The sequence below is a fragment of the Heterodontus francisci genome, chromosome 24 (genome assembly GCF_036365525.1).
Source record: "Heterodontus francisci isolate sHetFra1 chromosome 24, sHetFra1.hap1, whole genome shotgun sequence".
Lineage (NCBI taxonomy): Eukaryota > Metazoa > Chordata > Chondrichthyes > Heterodontiformes > Heterodontidae > Heterodontus > Heterodontus francisci.
Genome location: NC_090394.1, coordinates 68,425,868 through 68,440,269, shown reverse-complemented (window position 1 = coordinate 68,440,269; position 14,402 = coordinate 68,425,868). Strand labels below are relative to the sequence as shown.

The 14,402-nt window shown below is 39.2% G+C and overlaps 1 protein-coding gene across 7 annotated transcripts in view; it reads right to left on the bottom strand.

Annotated features, from left to right (window-relative positions):
• cacna1ha (calcium channel, voltage-dependent, T type, alpha 1H subunit a) overlaps positions 1-14,402 on the bottom strand; it is a 538,349-nt gene that overhangs the window by 274,176 nt on the left and 249,771 nt on the right. For all 7 annotated transcript variants that reach the window (XM_068056489.1, XM_068056490.1, XM_068056488.1 and 4 more), the window contains one exon: positions 12,763-12,922. In XM_068056489.1, coding sequence (XP_067912590.1) covers positions 12,763-12,922 — 160 coding nt within the window. The remainder of the gene's footprint in view (positions 1-12,762; positions 12,923-14,402) is intronic.

Sequence of the window (14,402 nt, the reverse complement as noted above, 5' to 3'; positions counted from 1 at the left end):
TCCCACCTAGTTTTGTGTCATCTGCGAACTTGGAAATACTACATTTGGTCCCCACATCCAAACCATTGATATATATTGTGAACAGCTGGGGCCCAAGCTCTGATCCCTGCGGTACCCCACTAGTCAAAGCCTGCCAACGTGAGAATGACCTGTCTATTCTTATTCAAATGGATGTCCCGTCGCCAAGCGGCAGGGGAGAGGCCGTCACGACGCCTCGCAACCGCTGGTAATATGGGGCTGGGCCTTCCCAGTGTCGAGGCCCGTGGTGGGCCTCTCCAGGAGGCATTTTCCACCCCCCACCTGCCCCATGACCTCCGACGTTGTGGGGGCGGGGGGAGGTAAAATTCAGCCTATAGACTCTATTAATTTCTAGTAATAAAACAGATGCTAGCTGGTCTATAAAGCCTGGTTTGTGTCTCTCACCTTTCTTAAATAGTGGAGTAACATGCAAATTTTTAATCTAAAGGAATAGTTCCTGAATTATGAGAACTTTGGAAGATTACAGTTCGTGCATCTGCAATGTTCTCACCTGCCACTCTTTAGTGTCATTATTTTCTCCATTACTGTTATTTTGCTTATGCTAATTTTAGGAGTCCCTGTCCTTCATTAAATATTAATTTGCTTGGGATATCTGACATACTTTACTGTAAATACTGATGCAACATAATTTTTCAACATGTCCACCATTTTCTTATGTTCATTTACACTATCAACATTATCAGTTTTGAAGGGGCCCACATTGCTTCTGCCCACCCTCTTTTTGGAACAGAACTGTAAAATATTTGTGATTTCATTTGAAACTTACAAGTTTCTTTTCATATTTTCTTTTTGTACTCTTACTGTCTGCTTAGTTACCTCATTATTCTTTGTATGTCTCCCAATCTCCAGGATCTATGCAAGTTTTTGCCTTATTGTATGCTTTCTCTTTTAGCTTTATGTTGTCCCTACCTCGTCTGTTGTCCATGGCTTTTTTTTTTTGGCAAGTAAAGCTCTTTTCCCATAGGGTGAGAAATTGGTTCTGTGTCATGTTGAATTCTTTTTTTGAATACCTCCCACTGATCTTCTGTCTATTTACCCATTAACAGATATGCCTAGTTTACTGTGGACAGTCTCTGTCTCATTCCATTGATGCCAGCCTTATCTAAATCTAGAATTTAGTAGCTGTTTTGTGTTTCTCCCTTTCAAACACAACTTAAGATAAAGTTGCATCCATTTAAGACCATTAGGTCCAATTATGATTGAGTAAACAAGTTCAAATGTCAAAGATTAATTACTGTTTGGTCAAGGCCTTAAGATAAAACATGAAAATAGTTACCTGAGAAACAGTTCGGTTCCTTTTGAATTCATTTAGGAAAACAAAAATGAAATGCTGTTACAGACCAAGAGAAAATCTGCTTCCGGTTGTTCCACTGAGAAAATCATTCTAATGCATGCTAGTAGATTCTCCACATTGTACATATTGAGACTGTAGCATCTTCAAAATCACAGACACGGAGGCACTTACAATTCCCTTCAGCTGATGCAGTGATAGCTCTTTGAAGATGTCAACTCGAATCCCAGGCTTTTGAGAAAGGCTTAGGGATTTGTGTCAAATATGAATTTAAGTATTCAAAAGCACAAAATAGAACTTTACAGATACATTTATTCAACTTTTATGAAATAACACATTTTTATCATTTTTATTATGTTAGAACGCTTATTTTGACGATTGAATATTTGAATTTGGAAGGAAAATAAGTGGAAGAGAATTACAGTTTTAGGAAAAGAATTGAGTGATTTTCTGGGTTTGATTTCTGCTTTTTAATAAATTTTGATCATTCCTCACATTCAGTCGCTTTCTGATCTGTTGCTCATTTACAAATATGAAGGTTCAACCAATCAGTTGAAAGAAATTTCCACAATTTGTTTTTACCACATGGCGGGGTGGGGCCGGAATATGGGTCTGCCACGAAGGCCAGGCCAGGCCAGGCCAGATGCTCCCAGCAGCAGCTAGGCTCCGTGGCAGCTGCGATCTTCGGTGCAGTGGCCGGCACTCCTGCACCTTCAATTCCCCATCCGGGGAAAGCCAGCGTGACACTGGTGGGGAGGAGGGAGGAGTTAAGATTTTCAGTGCCAGGGACAGGGTGGGGGAAATGGGGTCAAATAAACGTAATGGGTGTAGGGAATGGTGGGAAGGGGTGAACTTTAAACTTTGTGCAGTCTGGGGAGTGGGGAAGGTCAGATTTAAAAGGTAAGTGTTTTTGGGGTGGGAAGGGTAAATAGCGAATGTAATTATAATTGGGGGTGTAAAAGGGGCATTAGATTTTGGGAGGGTGTATCTTTAAAAATTTAAATATGCCAACAGAGTTGGTTGTCCTTTAAAAATGGAGCCAGCGCCTGCACACAGACAGCTGAAGCTATTGCTGGCGACGGACAGCCCGCGCCCTCCATGTGACTGAGTGGGGGGGGACAGGCTACCCCAGCTATTTAAATGAGGCGCCACGTGGGAGATCACAGCACTCTTTGGCATGCGGCACGTGCATGCAGGCCGCCATTTTGTGAGCTCGCCGCAGACATAGTTGGTGGGCTCTTAAAAATCCAGCCCATGGTATGTGAAGTACCACTTTGTGACTCGAAGTTGTAAATGTTGTGACAGTCAGGTGAGGAAGGGTTGAGGGGCTTCCCTCTTTTCCCTCTACTTGTTTGACTACAACAGGTTTAATTCTTTTTTAAAGTGGATGTACTGGCCAATTCAGTAGGTGCTTGATTACTTTTTTTTTGATTCATTCATGGGATGTGGGCATCACTGGCTATGCTCGTATTTATTGCCCATCCCTAATTGCCCTTGAGAAGGTGGTGATGAGCTGCCTTCTTGAACCACTGCATTCCATGTGAGGTAGGTACACCCACAGTGCTGCTAGGAAGGGAGTTCCAGTATTTTGACCCAGCGACAGTGAAGGAACGGCAATATATTTCCAAGTCAGAATATCACAGTAAGGTCATATGAAACTTGAAGAAAATTGAAATTGTATGTGCCATAGAAGGACAAAGGGAATTTCAGCCATGGGAAAATCAACATTTTATATACATTAGTCAATATCCCAGTACTCTGCCATAACTTTTGAAAAGAGAATGTCTACAATGTAGATTAAGGCTTTAAAATACAGTTTACAGGACTCCAAAATGTGGCAAAATTGCAACGTCTCTTTTCCCTCCACGAGCAGGTAAGCACATTTTTCCTGAGCGAAGATATGACAATCATTTCCTATGTGTCATGTGGTCACTTATCATCTCTTGTGGCTTTCCTGGTGCACTTGGTTACAATGTTTGATGTATGACATTCACCAACTTAGACTCGAAATCACTTGGATATTCCCAATTTATATTTAGATGATGGAATCCTATATTTTAAAAAAAACTTCCCTTTTTCGCATGCGATTGCTAGCATTTCATACAGAAAATTCCTTCTTCCGTCTTCTTTTAGTCTGACCTGACAGCCTGCAGCATATTCCAACACAACTAGTTTTTGTAGCTCTCCACTTTTCAGGTATCCCTTACATATTGAGCTACATCATCATCTTTCCTGTTCACTTTATCTCTCCTTAACACTTATATGTTGCCTTCATTATTCTCTAGCATCATGTTCTGATATTACTACTATGTTCCCTACCGCCTCAAGAACCTACAGTTGCCGCATCCAACCTACTCCTAGCTTTCATTTATATGCATATTATAAATATGTCTCCTAACGTGGTCCCATTGCCTGGCTGCTCAAGATATCTGATTGCTGGTTGCAATGAATGGCATTACATAGCATGAATGGGCTTAGATCAATTTTTACCCCACTGACTTCAGATTTTTGGACCTGCATTCCAGTAAACAAATTATCTCTCAAAATGTACAAACAATTAGCAAAATTTAAAGTAAAAATGTAAAAATGCTGCCTTTGATAGCTTTGAGACTGCCCAAAATCCTGTGTGTTTATCCATATCTTATAAACAATGTCGTTGCATCATTTCACAGATTTGCAAAGCAGGAAAGAATCTTAATTATGCCCATTGCATTTTTAATTTTGTGAAGCACAGTAAAAGGGCAAAATACCACTGACAGAGATAATAACAGCGTTTTGTATCCAGCAACCCACAGGCCAGTTGGAAATAACACAGTTATTCAAAATGTGCTCCAGCAGAACAAAGGAGCCGTGCGCTGAATGCAGCACAATATATTAAAGTGGCTATTCAGCAACCAAAGTCTACTGAGGATTACTCTGCTGTCAAATTCAGGGCTAGATATTGTACTTGGTTTGCCACTGGAGAAAGAAAAGTAGATTTATGTATGACTTTCAACTGTTTGAGGATCCTGATAGCATAATAGTCATGGTGCAATAGGTTAGAGTTCTGTGGCCATATTGTCCGTGGAACAGGAAAGAGCTATATGGTCCCTAATGACTAGCACTTAATGTTGGAATTCTACAGTTCATCACGAATAGCAGCATGGGGTAGACTGTAGACTCACCAGGTGGAAAACTTTGAGTGTCCCATTAGACCATTTTGCATTGGAACCCCAATATGCTTCACCACAATGGTACCTTAAAATTTACCATCAATATGCAGGTAAAGAAAAACACAGTAAAGCACTAGCGATGTTATAAGGTTAACATATAGTTTTTTTTACTAACAGGATATGTGTTCAGATCAAGCATTGGCTGAGATGGTGAAAGTCACCTCTCTCTGCTAGATGTCAAGATCTTGCATGAAGTTAGTTCAGGGAAGTCTCTATACTGAACTTGCTACAAAGTTGAGCAATTTAGTCAGACACATCACAAGGATGACTGGCAAAAGAAATGAAAAAAATCTTGTTGGATTGGGGGGTGCTCTTGGCGTGAAGACACATGGGTCAGTCAAAAGAAATGAAGCTTTATACTATGTCTGAACTGTTCCACAGTTAACATGACTTTACTGGATATTGACACAGATGAAAACAGAAAAAGCATCTCCCATCTTGACAAGAATACGGTTACAACCAAAACGGGAGTAGTGCACTATTTTTCTAGTTCCACTTCTCCACAGGTCACAACATATATTTGATTTTTTTTCCTAGTTACCGATTCGGTCAATCATTGACTCCATTTTTATCCCAGAATAAAATACACCAACCAGGTTTCTTTAAAAAACAACTAAATTATCAGTTTATTATAAAACACGTCTTAACCAATAATGATGCAAAGCATTAACACACAAATTGAAATATAAAAGTTCCCTTTTTACCTTAGCGCCCCCCCCCAAACACACACACACACCCCCGTTAACTGAAAAAATAAAGCGATTTACTCTTTAGAGCTTTATTGCAAAAAAAAACAAAAATAAAAATACTTTGGCCAAATACTTGCTAATTCTTGAAGAAAAAAAAAAGATATGGAAAGATGTCAGAAGTCCTTTGTTTTGCTGTGGCATCCCAAATACGTGTAGACAGCTGTCACTGGGATCTTCTTAGAACAATTCTTGTCAGGCGACATTGAAGATCAGTTTGGACAGGCTTTCCAGGAAAAATTCAGCAATGGGGTTTCAGGCAGTTTCATGCACTTGTTTCTCAGTGCTTCTTAAAGAGATGGAAAAGTTGGCAGGCTTTTTTTAAAGACATGGAACAAGCCGAGTTGGGGTTAGCTCCCTTGACAGGTTTTCTCCAACTGTCTTTTTAACACTGTGCATATCACCAACTAACTGTCCAAAGTGAAACCAAAAACAATGTTGCAAGAGTCAAGCCTCCTTACCACTATAAATCTTGACCTGTCACTTCTTTGTAAACATCTTTCCCCAAGTCAAAAAAAAACCCTGCTCGGTAATTATCTGATGACAGGTGACTTTCAGTAAGGCCTTGTTTTTTTTAGCACTCCTTGATTCTTCCAGTAACTGTTGTTTACAAGCTCAGTCCAAAAGACGTTCTGATGACCTTTTTTTGAAAATAAAAATACTAAGTTCCAGCATCTATGGAATCCTTTTCAGTTTTAAAACCCAAGTCCTCAAAAAAATTTAACAAAAAAAGGAAGCACTCGTAACACATATTCACTATTTTGTTTTAGATCTGTGCTTCTGTTAGCAAATTAAACTTATATCCATGCCTTTATTATTTAAAATGATGAAAAGTTAGAGTGAATGAACTTTGAGAGAGAAAGTACTCTTTTGATGTAATGGATAGCCTCAGCGAAGTTCAAAGCCATTCACTGCTTTCTCAAATTATAAGAAATTTGACACTACTATTAAAACCAAGTTTTTTGTCTAATGAGACCACTTCATCCTGAAGACCATGGCCGTACAAATAGTAATGAACTCAACTTACTTAAAGCTCAAAATTACTTCTTGTTGTTATTTGCAGAGAGACACTTAATGTATCTGCATGGCATTCATCTGTCTCGCTACACTGACAAGGTGTTAAGTTTATTTTAAGTATTCGTCTGCTAATATCGCTAGCAGTTATTTTGAACCTTTCATGTCTTGAAAGAGGAGGGTAATAAGAAGTGAAGCTTCCAGTAAGATAAGGCTCTTTGAAATTTCTCCCTGATTTGCTAAAGTAATCAAGTCAAATTCCAAGATATGAATTTAACAGTACAACCTACCTTACACAACACGGGCCATTCCACCATGGCTCCAAATAGGCTTCAGAAGAATTGTTGTACAGAATAGTTAATGATCTGCTTTACTTATGCAGATGACCTTCAATAATGTTCTCAATTAATTATCTAACTTTTTACAAATTATTTATTCAATGCAGAATTATTGCTCATCACAATCTATACTTACAATCTGTAGGGAAAAGCTTTTTATTTTTTAATCCCTCGCCTCCAATAAAGCTGGACAATTTTGTAATAGTGTTCTTTGGTCATCTTCTGATAGGTTAAGTTAAATAGCCATATTAACTGATTTTCGGTTTCTATTTTACAGCCAATGGTCTGGAATTTTCTGAAACAGCGACCAGCACAATTGGACTGTTGTGTGTCCCAATTATCCCATGACGAATTTATGCCAAAACCTGCCAGAAAATTTATTAGAATATGCCACAGTACAGTGGTGATTCAGAAGTGAGATAGCCAATGGCCAATGTATTGATCCTTTAATGCTAACAGTTCAAAAGCTAAGATATAGCAATCACCAGCTAGGATATCATAATGTATTAAATTGTGGGGAGATGGTGGCGTAATGATAATGTCACTGAATTAGTAATCCAGAAGCCCAGGCTAATGCCCTCGGGACATGGGTTCAAATTTCACCACGCAGCTGGTGGAATTTAAATTCAATTAATCAATAAATTAATTGAAAGCTAGTCTCATTAATGGTGCCATGAAACTACCATAGATTTGTCATAAAAATCTATTTGGTTAACTAACGTCCTTTAGGGAAGGAAATCTCCTGTCCTTACCTGGTCTGGCCTACATGTGACTTCAGACCCACAGCAATGTGGTTGACTCTTAAGTGCTCTCTGAAATAGCCTTGCAAGCCACTCAGTTGTCAAGGGCAATTAAGGATGGGCAACAAATGCTGGCTTTGCCAGCGACACCCATATTCCAAGTAAGAATAAAAAAAGGATTATTTTGGTGTTTACCCAAGGTTAGATGTGATTCCTTGAAGCAGAAGTGATTAAAGAGGAGGACTGAATGAGGGAGGATCTGCCATGATCTGCAAGAGCCTGATCAGGAAGGGCAATGAGGAAGAAGTCAGAAGATGCCTGGAGACTTAACAGCAACTCATTTCCAATCCTGTGTTTCAGAACAGATAAGTCCACCATGAAACACAAATTGAGATTTATACGTTCAGAGACTGCAACTATAGGGGTTTCAAGTGTTATACAGGGGGTTCACAGTGAAACTCACTCCTAAATTCTCTCTGGAGAAAAATCAAATGAAACTGCCAATATTATTAATTCAGAATTCTGCCAACATATCACTGAATTCACTCATCAGTTTAAAAGATCAGACCACATAAAGCACTAAAAACAATCTGGAATAGTAATGAGCTTTTAGGCACATGAGATTCCGGTCTCTCCCCCATTGCCCCAACATTGCCCCAATTTTAACCAGCAGATTGTTGGCAGGTTTAGGGAAACCCAACCCTCCCTCACTCCCATTTTAAACCTCAGACGGTGGCAAGCTCACAAACTCATGTCTCCCTAGGCCAAACTATTTTGTTCTTTTCAATTCAGGCAATACTAATATTACAGTATTAGGAACAAAGGAACAGGAGTCGGCCATTCAGCCCATCGAGCTATTAAAGTTAATCAAATCAAGAACACCTTTGCATTGATCGAGTGAGTAGAATTTACTGGGATGCAACTGGACCCTCCTTTTGTTTTAAAACAAACTCTAGCAGCTGCCCTAAGGCTTAATTAAAGGGCAAGTGATCATTCCAAACAATTTTTGTAAAGGAAAATACTCTGACCTGAAATACTTTAGAGGATTTTAAAAAAAGTTTTAAAGGTTTTCATGACAGAAACAGAATTGATGTTTTTGAAACATGTTGGAAGTATTTCAGGCGAGAGGATCACTTTCTAATATGTCAGCTGTGGCTCAGTAGGTAGCACTCTCACTTCTAATTCAGAAGGTTGTGGGCTCGCGGTCCACTCCAAGACGCGTGTACAAAAATCTAGGCCGACACTCCAGTACTGAGGAATTGCTGCACTGCTGGAGGTGCCTTCTTTTGGATGAGACATTAAAATTGAGGCCCGGTCTGCCCACTCAGGTGGACATAAAAGATCCCATGACATTTTTCCAAAGAACAGCAAGGGAGTTATCCCCAGTGTTCTGGCCACTATTTACCCCTCAATCAACATCACAGAAACATTGCTGTTTGTGGGCACTTTCTGTGTGCAAATTGGCTGCTGCATTTCCTCTATTACATCAGTGACTATAGTTCAAAAGCACTTCATTGGCTGTAAAGTGCTTTGGGACATCCTCAGGTCGAGAAAAGAGCTTTATAAATGTAAATCTTTATTGATATGAAGAGGTGAAGCATTTTGAACAAAATAAAATGGAATTTTCTCCCACTTTAAGGAGTTCAGTGAAACCAGTGTATGTCATCTGATCACAGAATGCATGTCTGGTAGAGACATTTACACTTATGATTGTTAATATTTCCCATAATTGGCCATCAGGATTGATACACATTATACGTTGGTACTCTCTTAAAAGAAATGATGGTTTCTCCTAATGAATGTTTAAAGCATCCCCTGATGATAAACAGCCGCATTAAAAGGTTTCTAATGTAAACCCGGTTTCTTTTGAATAACTGATCTGCTTTATTAGTGAATTCGACTGTGTCTTTGTTTTTCTATGTCTCCCTGGTTTTACCATTTATCCTTAGTGTCATTTAATTCACTACAGTTCAGTCATCCCAAATATGAATTAAATTAAATCTTAAGAACCCATATATGAACTGTGATGGTGGCACCCTCAGATAAATAAAACATGTCAAACATGCCAACACACAGAGTGAGAATTTTGGAGGCCTGATTAGTGTATCAGCATCTGCAGACAATGCAGCTGGGCCTGTCCCCATTGCCCCATTACTCCCAAGTACTAGTGAACAAAAGCCGGTCCCACTCTCTTCTCAATGCCACTCCTAGCCCCAATGATTGGGTTTGCAAACACTACAGATGTTACTTGCCACTTGCAAAAATGGGAAGTGGGTAAAAGTTGGAAATGGTTGGAGGGAGGCGACAGCAGACAAGACTGAAGTTCAGCAGGTACCCCACAATTAACTTATTCAAAGGTAATATCAGTGTAATGGGGGCAATAGTCCAACACCATTCCTCCTTATTTGAATAAATACTAATGAACTCCCAGTGGCACCACTGAATGCACATATGGAAGGCCCAGATCGCTGATGATTGCACGATGTTCAGCACCATTCGTGGCTTCTCAGATACTGAAGCAGTCCGTGTAGAAATGCAACAAGACCTGGACAATATCCAGGCTTGGGCTGATAAGTGGCAAGTAACATTCGCGCCACACAAGTGCCAGGCAATGACCATCTCCAACAAGAGAGAATCTAACCATCTCCTCTTGACATTCAATGGCATTACAATTGCTGAATCTCCCACTATCAACATCCTGCGGGATACCATTGACCAGAAATGGAACTGGAGTAGCCATGTTAATAGCAGTCAGGAGTGTGATGGAATACTCTTCACTTGCCTGGATTAGTGCAGCTCCAACAACACTCAAGAAGCTCGACACTATCCAGGTCAAAGCAGCCCGCTTGATTGGCACCGCATCCACAAACATTCACTCCCTCCACCACCGACGCACAGTGGCAGCAGTGTGTACCATCTACAAGATGCACTGCAGCAACGTACCAAAGCTCCTTAGACAGCATCTACCAAATCCATGATCTCTACCACCTAGAAAGACTGGCTCCCTGTTTTTCAATGCATCAATTTAAAAATTCTTGTCCTCACAAGTCAGGAGTACGATAGAATACTCTCCACTTGCCTGGATGGGTGCAGCTCCAACACCACTCAAGAACTCGACAACATCCAGGACAAAGCAGCCCACTTGATTGTTTGTGGACAGGGTGCCATTCACTCCCTCCACCACTGACGCACAGTGGCAGCAGTGTGTACCATCTACAAGATGCACTGCAGCAACGCTCCAAGGCTCCTTAGATAGCACCTTCCAAACCTAAGACCTCTACCAACTAGAAGGACAAGAGCAGCAGATGCATGGGAACAACACCACCTGCAGGTTCTCCTCCAAGCCACACACCATCCTGACTTAGAACTATATCACTGTTCCTTCACTGTTGCTGACTCAAAATCCTGAAACTCCCTTCCTAACAGCACTGTGGGTGTACCTACCCCACATGGACTGCAGCGGTTCAAGAAGGCATCTCACCATCACCTTCTGATGGGCAATTAGGGATGGGCAATAAATGCTGGCCTGGCCAGCGACGCCCACATCCCCATAAACAAATTTAATAAAAGCAGCCATTATAGGGCAGAGGCCCGACAGTAACAGGTCCTGCTCTAGAATTCACCTCAAAAAATCCTTGTACCTTAATTTTAAGCCAAAACTTCACAAGAATGTTCAGTAAATTTGGGCCATTTCATTCATGGTCAATTCCCCATGCTTCCTTGAGTGAGCTGATGCCAGCCAACTTCATATAAGAAATGTGCTTTTGTAGAGAAATTTGGGTTAGCTTTACTGTGGAATTTTACTATCCAAACAGGCACAGCTTATAGCACAATAATTACAATCAATTTTATCATTGAAAACATTACAGTGCAATCTTGGATATATAACACTTGAGGTAGTTTAAAAGAGAAAAATTAACATAAATGGCATCTGCAGTCTTCTAACTCCTGCTCAACTGTCTCATCTCCAACTAACTTTTCGATCTGCACTTTTTCATAATGTTATATATCCTCCCAAAATCACAATCCATAAATAGAAATAATTTTGAAATGATCAAGGTTATTAACTGCTGGACCAATATGTAGAGGCCAAATCAAGTTTGAAAGAGGGTTGGATAATGCTAACGATTGGTGGGCAGTGTGTCCTGCTTGAGAAGTCAGTGGCCCTGAAAGTCAGCAGGCTGCTCGCAGCCTCTTACTGGGAGACCACTGAAACTGTGAAAGTAACAACAGAAACAACTAAGAGCAACTATACAATCCCCACAGAATTTCAGAGCCAGTAGCTAGTTTGACAAGACATATTGGCTTGGATTTTTACTGTCAGCTCTGAAGCAACGGTGCTCGCTGCTGATCTTGAAGAACACTGTCCATAAAGATTTAGTGATCTCTGTGTCGTGGTTTTCCCTTTTCCCAATGGCAGCATAAACCTGGTGCCAAGTCAAGGGCATCTCTTGGAATGCAGCAGTAGTGATCAGCAAGCAGGTAGGCAGCCAATCACATTGAAGCATTCACATACAGCAAACCAACAAGTTAAAAGCGCTTAATATACTTCACTTCTAATTTTAATTTTCAGAAAGAAAAATAAATGATGATTGGATTACGATAGAAGGTAAAATAAAAATTAACAAACATTAAAGAAATTCTTTTAAAAATATGTGGATTTTTTTTTTATCATTGAGGAAATTTGTCCTTCCGTAAATATAAAATGAGGTTTTCAAAGCCAGTGAAAGTGCTTAGCAGTAATTATGAAATTAGTACACTGTGGAAAACCCAGGTATTCTCATTAAACAATGCATAACTTTTTCAAGGGTTTTTAGAATGAGACTAACAGTGTAAGGGTGGAAGCTCTCGGCAATTCTTCTTCCAAAGCTCATAGCAACAATCTGCATCTGTAGGCATATCACCTCAAGGATGTAAACATAAGGAATTAAATTTTTCACAATGTTTGAATTAATGTTGCTGTCAAGGACAAGCCATTATGGTTTATATAGAGGGCAAAGTTCTCATCTGACCTGACTGTTCACCTAACCCAAAAAGTATCATTCTTAGGACGTACAAATCACCTGTCTGCCAAGCGCAGCTTCCCACTATGAATTATCTTTATATATACTTTAACTGATTATTGGACATTAAGAAAATACTCAACTAAAACAGATGAGGCTTCCTGCTTACTTTTAGAAAAGATCATAGATTATTTTAGGCTGGATTAAGGCCAGATAGATTTTAGATCTGTGTAATAGAAGAATGATTTTAGTGTGTACTAAACGAGACCAATCTGCTGATATGCAGTCTATATTAGAAATTCAAATCTTTCAGAAAAAAAACTATATCACAAAAAAACTTTCATGCAGTTTGTTAAGTGATTTTGGAGGGAGTACTTACATTGCAAAGCTGTCTTCAAAAAAACATCTGTTCCTTAGCAGCCCAGCCCAGAGCTGCACTCCAACAATCCCAAATATAAAGAAGACAAAAAAACAAAGGAGAAGGACATTGCCTAACATAGGCAGAGTATCTAGTAGTAAAGTCACTAGTATTCTCATACCTGGAAAATATAGAAATGCAAATGCACAATTAGTGAGCAGATTAATTTTTCTTTCAATTAAAAACAACTTTGATGACAAGCTCGACAGTTTTTGTTTCTTTCCCTCCAGTTTGGTAGAAAACGTATAATTAAATTTTGTTCTGTGAAAAATACCAAAATGTAATGATGATACATATTTCTATAATGTTCAATCTAATATATGATTGCAGTTTAAAGGGACAATGACATTTTGCACAAATATTTGGCCTTGACATTCTCCCCAAAAGTGTACAGGAAATTACAGTTGGCAATATTGTAGATCCATTTATTTCAAATAAACTAATGCTTCTGCTAAAATAAGAGAAAAGAATTTCATACGTAATCATTAAGTGTTTGCAAAATAAAATGTACAATAATCTTGTAGCCTACAATACTTTTGTGTCACCTCACAAAGCTTTATGTAAAATTAAGAACATTTTCAAAACACAAGCTTGGAAAAGGCTTAAGCATCTGCTGCAGTATGAACTTATCTCCAGACCTGGAGACCTTTCAGTGCAAATTGTTCCAAGAATACAGCCTAGTTGACAAATTTCCTTTATGACAAATTTCCTTTATGACAACACATTAATAGCCCATAACTCATTAATAGTATTTCACCTAAAACTGATGTAGTCCCTCTTCAACTCTGAAGCAATTAGTTTTCAAGGTTGCTATGCTCCATTGAACTTACTTATTTTGCTCATTTAAGAAATATATTGATTCCAATCAGGTTGATGCACTCCCCTCACTATCCCTGTGAATGTTTGCACTTTTCCTTTTTCCTTCTACACTGGAGAAAATGTGAGGCTTTGGCACTAATATGTGGTTTGCACACAGCTTTTCTCAATAGCTGTTATATTGGTTAACTGCACTGGTGCACAAATATGAATTCAACTTGTTCTAACATCTTGTTTTCTTAGTTTGTGGCACCTACGTTAACCACGAACCAAACAAAAACTTTTTGAACTTCTAAGCTTGTATGTTTAATTAGTGGCTGCTAATTGTGCCAAATAGGTAAGATACAGGACAGATACAGAAGTCCCTGAAATAGGGTGCAATTTCAGGCTTAAAATGATCAAATCATCCCTTAAGGTCTAGGTAACATGAATTATTCAATACTTGCTATAAGATGTGATGCGATTTGTGAGAATTACATCTAAACCACTGAGTAATAAATTGATTAGCTAGCTTGGCTTGCAAATTAAAAGGTAATGAATTAGAATCAGGTAGTTTTGTTTTTACACACTGCTATATGCAAATAGAACCAACATACTAAATTCTCTCTCCACAGATGCTGCCAGCCCTGCTGAGTATTTCCACTATTTTCTGTTTTTATTTCAGATTTCCAGCATCCACAATATTTTGCTTTAATTATACTAAATACTCAGCAACTTGCTCAAAAGCCAATTCTTTAGTCTGCAGGAATGAACTGCAAACCCTTGTGCTCATGGTTCTACCTTAA